The following is an 8,678-nucleotide window of genomic DNA, read 5'->3' as shown; positions in this document are numbered from 1 at the left end:
GGCGCTAACTGCATTCTTTTGTTCTTTTTCATTACCCAGAGCTAAGCAAACTGAGGATGTATGAGTTTTTTTACGACTTTTTGTTGAAAGAGTTTCCAGAGGAGAGTGTTAATTTGTTGTACTCTGACACCGATTCGTTCTTGTTTCAAATAAACAACGTTCCGAATGTCAATGAAGTTATGTGGAGAAACAGACGACTGTTCGATTTTTCGTCATTACCTGATGGGCACAACCTTAAAGATGATAGAAACAAAAAGGTATACAAATGAAATATTCAAATAATTTATTTGATAGCGATTTAAAGGTACTTATAGGATTTGCTGTTGACTACTTATTTTCTACTATTTAAAATATATTAAAGAATAATTTTAAAATTATTACAAAATGTTTGTCGTATAAAATAAAAAGAAGATGTCATCTACGTTAACATCAGTCGCAACTTTTCGGCACTTTCGGTAAGTCTTCGTATAAAGTTATTATGAATAATAACCGAGGATGTTCCGATTGCGTTAACATGATACAGCAATACTTCTTCCGGTAATAATATTGATCCATTTATTATGATTTTAGGTACCAGGTAAAATGAAACTACAACTAGGAAGCAGCGTGTTAGTGGAAAGTGTGGTTTTGTCCTCCAAGACATACTCAGTACTCACAGATAATGGTGAAAAAACTCATGCAAAGGGTGTACATGTTAAATTAAATCATGACAGATATAAAGAATGTCTCGAGTCCGAAATGTCATACCAAAAAAACATAAAATCAGTTAAACACTATGACCAAAACATGTATCATGTATCAACAAAAAGAACACTTCTATCACCTGTAGAAACCAAACGCTATTATGTGGATGCAAATCAGTCCTATAGCTTTGGACACTATTTCATTGATTTGTTGAAAATCTTAGATGAAGAAATGTTCTAGGTAATGAAAGATTTGATTTGAAATGCACATAATTACAACTATGTTACATTTCCCTTGTTTAATAAATGTCAAGCAAATATAAATTTACTTTTTCACCGGAAGTCATTTTCACATTATATATTTTAAAACGCCTAGAAAAACAAGGCTAGCTTACTAAATGTAGGTGTATTATAAACGGGCCGTTATAAACACATGACGTAGGCCTTTATAAAAAATCAATATGTCCGCTGTATTTATTAATTTATTACAGCTACTGTTTGATTATATTTTATTTATTGTTGTTATTGTTGATATTGTCGTTGTTCTTTTTATAGTAGATGTGATAATTGTAGATAAAACTGGATAATGTATTTTTCACTCAGGCTTTATTATGTTTTGATCAGATGTCAGAATACTTTGTTTGACAGGGGGTATGTTTCTTAATCAGGTTTTGTTATGTACAAATTTGATGACAGAAGTATTGTTGTATTATCAAGCTGTATAGTGTTTAATTTTCACAATGTTATATGTAGCGACATAAATAAAGATATCTGTATTTTACGGCAATGCGTTGTTTTTTGACAGTATCTTAAACATAGATTAAAAAACAACCTTTTTGTTAAAAAAGTCAGGTATATAAAGCCCGGGTAAAAAAAAGGACAAATTATTCGTCAACAGATATAATTATAATGGATTCAAATAACTTCAACCAAATATTAGCAGAGAGAGGACAGTTAAAAGTTTATAATTTCGATTGTAATAGGACTGTTTGTTTACAAAGAGTTGGATCGGAGGTAATTTCAATTTTTTTAAATACACCCAGGTTACGTTAAATTAATAGCAACATTTTAATGTAAATATCTTATTCTGCTGATATGCTGATAGTTGAACTGGTAATTACAATGAAATAAGGTGTGGATTTTTTTTTCAAACATCCACAAATTATATTTGATTTCAGATTCAAGTTAAACTTATAAAAGTTAATGATGTTTCTTTTAAAAAATAGCCCCACGTTACGTTTAATTCAACGTTTAAACTATAATGAAATAGAAACATTGTAATGTAAGAATATTTTTTCTGCTGAGAGTTAATCTGGTAATAACAGTGAATAAAAATGTGTTTTTTTTGTTCATATTTTTTCCATCAACCGCTATTCACAATTTATAATTGATTTCAGATTCAAGTTGAACTGATAAAAGGTAATGACGTTGCTGCAACGGCAAGAATTCGTCTGCGCGATACGACAATAAGGTTTATTGATTTCTCTTTGCCGGCACATATGCAGGTTATACAAACAATGCATATTGACAACTTTGTTTTCCAGTTCGGAGAAGCTGGAGTTTTAGTGCGAAAAGCAGCTCGAGGGTATATTTTTAAAAATGATTTCAGCAAAAGATCATTGCAATTCCGGCAATTCAGCCCTATTCCATTGTCAAATGTTATGGAGGATCTTGTTAGCATTGAAAGGGGAATTCAAATATACGAACCAATGGACATAGACGAAACGGACACGTATCTTGAAAATTTGAATTTTCATGTTCTCAGTATGATATTAAATTTCATGTCGGTCGCTGACATCATGAACCTGACGCGAACTTCAAAAACTATGTATGATAGAATAGAAACTGTTGCATTTTGGAAATCAAGAATCTTGAAAGATTTCGGGAGTTGCTCTATACTATCTAATAATAATCCGAATAGGGATTGCAAGATTATGAAAAGTTCATACTCGTGTTTATACGGTATGGTCGGGAAAAAATAAAAAATATTTTCTGTTAAGAATGGCCTGTATAAAGTTTTGTTGTTGTTCTTGTTGTTTTTAATTTATAACTTTCGGCATGATCTGATACTAAAGAAATTTTGAAACATTGTTAATGTAGACTACCAATTATCGCTTTATTTATCGGATAATGTCATATTTGTTACAAAAAAAGCTTTTTTCCCCATATTTTCAAATTAATTTTAAATAAATCATATGTAATCAACAATTTATCTTTTAAGTTTTTCAACGCAGAATATCAAAGAAGTAGGCCCCTTCTTTTCTTACGGTATCACGTGATTATGGATGTTTATTTTCATCACTATAGAATTATGTAGTTTATTCTTATTTCCATCCCTCTTTAAAATATAATTTAGAATTAACATTATTTTAAAAGTGAATTCTTACACATCACCGTTTTTTTTTGTTTTTTTTTTTAATATTAACATTGAGATCACGGTCACGTGACAATGCTCCCCAACCGCCCCACCGAAGATCAGACACGTGTCGACGGAACCTCGCTAAGGATCAAAGGCAAATGCCGCTTCTTTTGTCGGTGTCACGTGACCTTTATAATTGTCTGCTATTGTTTTTGGTCGTATACTCATTTTTAAGTGTCCAGTTGTCAAGAATGGTTCTCTTAATGATCTTAATCTCGTTTCTTGTAACGATAAATTATGTGAATGGAGATAGCTATGTCAAATGTGTTTGTCACGAGAAGGAAAAAGTGTTGGAGTGCGGGAATTCTAATGAAAGGGGTGGAGTAGTATTATTGGTAGAGTGCAGAGGTGCAGAGACATTGTTGGCGAGGGGTTATGTCACAGGATTTGAGAATCAGGCTGTTGTGGAGGGATTTCTTGATCAGGTCATAATCGAATCAACACCCCTAAGCTGTGAGGCATTGTTTGACCAGATAAGGACCCTGCGTGCCAATTTAAACAGAATGGACTGTCCCGACCAAGGACCTGTCTTAAAGGTATGTTGTCTTCTATCTTAAGGCAAGATTTTAAAGCGATTAGCTGTAACAATGTTCCGAATATTTTTATCTAAGTCTGTTTATAACATTTTAATAAAAAAAAAAGACTGAACAAAAGATAAAACGCATTTAAAAAGGGCGGCGAATTGTATGATATATAATATTCGTCTGAAAAATATGGTAGTTAAAACAATAAAAGTGAAGCGCTTCGTTCATTACATTGAAAATATTTATTCTTAAAACAATATCCTTCTTGTTCCACAAATATGCCTAGATTTTTTAAACAAATAAATGTATCAATATTATTTCACTTCAGACATCAAAGCCACGACCTCCAGCATTTCCTGCTCATGATGACAACGATGATGATGATGATGATGACAATGATCGCCATGATGACGACGACGATGATGATAGCGACGATGACAATGATGATTATGATGAATATGGAAGTGATGAATTAAGAAACACGTCTGCTGTCACAACAACTACCACAACAACTAGTACGACAACATCTGCTTTCCTGATATTTGGTATGTTAATAACGATTCTTTTTTTTTAAATGAACTTTTTTTATTATGTGCTTGTTTTCTATTTTCAACATAATTTATAAAGGCAATTTTACAATAGTAAATGCAAACTGTGACAAATGCAAAACTTCTTGATAGATATATTTAAGACAAAATCTATACTACTTACTTATTTACTACTTACTTATTCTTTTAACGGATAAAGAAACGAACAAATTAAAAAAAATTGCATTATTTAAAATCCCTTTCGGTAATCCGTATATGTGTATTTTACTGTTTTATAAAACGGGATTACAAACAGTACTTCTTTTACTTTAAGTTTCTTTAAGACCAATATTTGTTTGTTTTTTTTTTTTTGTTGAATTATACATGTGTGTTTATTTGATTTTCAGAAATCAAAAGAGAAGTCACAATATACAAGATACTACTAATTCTTAGCTTTTCCATTGTGAGTATTGGCGGAGTGTGGACCATAGTTATAATGATTCGATCTTGTCGAGCGAGGAGGAGGAATCAGCCAATACAGTGCGATACGATTACTTCGACAACGGCGGAGACAACTTTTGTTCTGCGGGAGGCGCCACCTCGATCTCCAAGACGACGTAAGGGAGGTTCCTTTGACACCACTTCCGTGACACTGTTCGCTGTTGATGAATTTTAGAATCATCATACACTATCTATACACATTACATTGACTAGCGCCTGTATTTATGTTAATATCTCAACAGATTAGTTTTTGTATTCCGTTTTTTTGTTGTTTTACAATTATATCAAAATGGATAATTATATTGTGTACTATTAAAAGAAACAAATTATACAAACTAATACAAATTTAATAATCGCAATTTTGGCAAATTTTGCAATCATGACTTAGTATTTGTTAATGAAAATGAAAGATAAATCAAGTATTTCAACCACACTCCTATATTATTAACCATGGTGATAGAAAAGAGAAACACATGCCATTTGATAAGAGATATATTTAATAATTAATGAATAGATACTGACTTTTTGAATATACATTCATTTTTTTTCACATTGATTTTTTATATAAAATATTTATTGTTATTCATAAATACTGCCGAATTGAAGTTTTGTAATAATAATAATAATTTTCTAAAAATACTATTCAATCGCGAGTGTTGATTACAAATATTTAAATAAATCTATTAATTCCGTATTTTAACAGTATGATAAAAAAGTTAAGGTCTATAAATATCGTTCTTTGTTCTGTAAATATCGTTCTATGTGCTGTAAATATCGTTCTTGTTTTGTAAATGTTGCGTTGTTATGAATAATATTAAATTTAGAAACTATATCACTTGTTGTTATATTAATCACATGGTCTAAAATGTAATGTCAATGTCACATTTGAGTTTGGCGGAAACCTAACTATTTTTCCCATTTCATTCTCAAGCTGAAACTCTATGGACAAGCAGTTACGAACACATATTCTCTTGTAAAGGGCACATGTTGAATGAAATGTGTACACTGAATGTGATGACGAAATAACTGGTGAACCGACATTAACACGTCGAAGCAATTGCTTCATGTTTGCTCCTAAAAAATCCATGCTCGATAATGTTACTGAATATATATATGTCATTTCCATCCATACGATCTGAATGACTTTGACATTTAAGGACAAAATCAAATAAAGCTAATTCCCATTTTCCATTAAAAATTAATTCTCTGTCAAATTGAACTGTAAATCCTGAAGAACTATTTCTCTTGAACAGTTTTATTGAGTCAAAACTCCTAACCTCAGCAAAATATCCGGTCGCATTAATGCTACTCATAACCGTTTAAATGTGATTCTATCCGTATATAGAAAGAACGTGTAATTGATGCACACTATTTTTTAATATGGCTTCCACTTCTTCCTCTCTGGTATATGTTTTAGCTTTAACTTGCCATCATTATGCATTTCATTCTTTTTCTTCTTTGAAACACGATAGGCTAAATCATCCTGAATAAAATGTGAAGGTATGTTAATGTCCTTTAAAGCTTGGATAAAAGCATAATAACCAAGCGGTTTTTGTCTGCCGTTCACACCGCTGACCAAAGCCTCAAAAAGATCGATAATATTCGCTTTGGGATCAAGTAGCACACCCCTTATCATCACGTTTCCAGTGGAAGTAAAGCTAATTACGTTGCTCCCAAAATTTATGATAAAAGCAATGATTTTTCTTATTTTTTTACGAATGTTTGAAGAAAATGTGTATTCAATAACTTGTAAAATCTTTCGATTGATTTCATCGCTGTCCGCATCGCATCGTTCGATTTCTGCAGTATTATCCCCGAGAGGGCTATTTTTAACTACTGTATTTGAGTCATTCGTAGATTTCACTTCCTTGTCCAGTGTTTGAGATACATCCCCCCTCTCCGTCGTCGTCTTCACTTTCAGAGCTAGAGATTGGGCTCTGTCCGCCTTCTCTTGGTGTTGAAGAAGTTGTTTGTACTGTGTCTGTGGTATCACTACCAGTTTTTTCACTCCATCTTCCATGTTGTTGTTGTTCTTGTTTTATAGCAGACCAATGACTGAAGAAGACGTGAAGCAAGCGTTTAATGCTGGCACTTTGTTTTAATAGTACTGCTCTCTTCTCCGAGAAATTAACAGTTTTTTCGCACAGTTTCCGATAAACTTTTTTATAACGCACCAGTTGTTCTAATTCCTCGTGGGACAGTTCGAAAACGCCTTCTAAAATATTACAGGAAATTTCACAAATAGTTATTATTTGCTCTGTGGTTGCAGCTTCTATTATTTTCTTCCGAATTAAAACATTGTCTGAAGTGCTCAAGTATCTTAAAAGATGTAAATGTTTCCAAATACGATCCATTGTACAAACGTTGATTCCTTCAAATTTCACATCGATAAATGACCACACAAATTGTGATAATAGTCCCCAAATTAGCCACGCTTTGTCTGTCAAGTTATTTCGTAAATAACTGGAAGCTGGCCTATAAGAACTCTCGATCTTAACCTGAATTGTTTATTTTGAAGAAAAGGAGAATTGTCAATAATCAATGGACCGTCACCCGCGCTGTCTTCGGCTACTGAATCGTACACTTTGACAAAATTTTTAGCTTTGTTTTTATGGCAAAATAACTGGCTTCCCAAAACAGCCAACTGCATTCTATTTCTTACAGTAAATAATAATATGTAATGAAGGTTAGTCGCAATTGTCTTGCTGAAACGTGAATTACCAAAAATATTATGTTGGGTAAATAAGGATGTAATGTGCAGATGATGTGATAACATTATCGTCAAGTCACATATTGCTTTGCTTGAAGATATTTCGGTATACATATCATCAAAAATAATCATCAAATGACGTTCTTGGTATGCCCATTTTTCAATTGTTTCTCGATCTGGTACACCTTGATAAAAGCTGATATTAGGTACGCTTTTACAAATTTCTGTAAAAAGTGGTTGATACACGTTGAAACAATATTTAATTGCGCTTGGAGGATCTGTGAAAATGCCGTCTGCTTGCTCAAGCATTTTTTTTTATATATGTAGTTTTACCACATTCGCTCATTCCAATCAAACTCATAGAACATGGTGTCGCAAATTTAATCACGGATTCCTTAAGGTACCATTTATCATTCTTAAGCATAGCAGCATTATGCGTATCATTTCCGGTGAATAGTGTACTTGATTTGTTAAACACCGTTGTAGGATTATCGCTAATATCAAAAATAGACGACGGTGTGCTCTCGTCTGCTTCGATCGGATGTTCTGCTTCCTCAGCATCCTCTTTTTCGGAAATTGCAATATCTGAATGTCTCATTTAGCAAAAATAACCCAAAAATACAAACAAGCCCAAACAACACCCTTTTATTATCCAGTATTCTCAATACACCCACACTAAGAAAAAGCTCTTTCAATCACCACACAGTTAGAGTATATGCCTCCCTTCTACAATATTCAGAAAATGGCACAAGGTAATGACAATTGGAATTAATATTAAACACGCGTTCGATAAAAGGTCGGTTAAAAGAAAAATAATTATGTTGTAGATAAATGTTTTTAACAATGGCCATTATGGTATAATCGATAAGTAGGTATCGGCAATTATTCGCAGTTTTCAAGTTTAATTGATCTTCACAATACCCTCAATCAGTTCAATTATCACACAATTTTCTCCTATTATTTGCTCTTTTCGAGTTACTCCAGAAGTATATTGCTCACCCGTTATTTCCATTACTACTGGCATTGGTAAATAAACATTTTTTTTTCAGTTTCATATTGATATTCAAACAGTTGATATGTGCGTAATTTGTTTCTGGCATTACCAACAGAACCAGTTGGACTAGATATACGTTCTTTCCATTCATTGATAAACAAATTAATACTATGTTGCCCAACAATATCACAACATTTCCTAGATGACAAAACTTTACATGTATCTAATGTATGTGATAAATTTATCAATTTTAGATGTTATACAAAGTTAAACTGCCAGTTGTTGCATTAAGTGCTAGATCTAGAAAGACAGTTTGCCCC

The 8,678-nt window shown here is 32.5% G+C and overlaps 1 protein-coding gene across 2 annotated transcripts; it reads left to right on the top strand.

Moving 5' to 3' along the window:
• The first annotated feature begins 43 nt into the window (after positions 1-43).
• On the top strand, positions 44-5,486 carry LOC132744779 (uncharacterized). 2 transcript variants are annotated; one of them, XM_060733558.1, is made up of 5 exons: positions 44-257; positions 571-1,697; positions 2,081-3,638; positions 3,955-4,171; positions 4,561-5,486. In XM_060733558.1, exons 3-5 carry the CDS (start codon positions 3,201-3,203, stop codon positions 4,827-4,829), a joined length of 924 nt encoding a protein of 307 aa, XP_060589541.1. In that variant the 5' UTR covers positions 44-257; positions 571-1,697; positions 2,081-3,200; the 3' UTR covers positions 4,830-5,486. The 2 variants fall into 2 exon arrangements, with proteins under 2 accessions (XP_060589541.1, XP_060589542.1); XM_060733559.1 differs by lacking the exons at positions 44-257; positions 571-1,697 and having other exon boundaries at positions 1,718-3,638.
• The last annotated feature ends 3,192 nt before the right edge of the window (positions 5,487-8,678 follow it).

Source organism: Ruditapes philippinarum, unplaced genomic scaffold (assembly GCF_026571515.1).
Source record: "Ruditapes philippinarum isolate M1 unplaced genomic scaffold, ASM2657151v2 ctg24637_1_1_1_1, whole genome shotgun sequence".
Taxonomy (NCBI): domain Eukaryota; kingdom Metazoa; phylum Mollusca; class Bivalvia; order Venerida; family Veneridae; genus Ruditapes; species Ruditapes philippinarum.
This window is presented reverse-complemented; position numbering and strand designations above follow the sequence as displayed.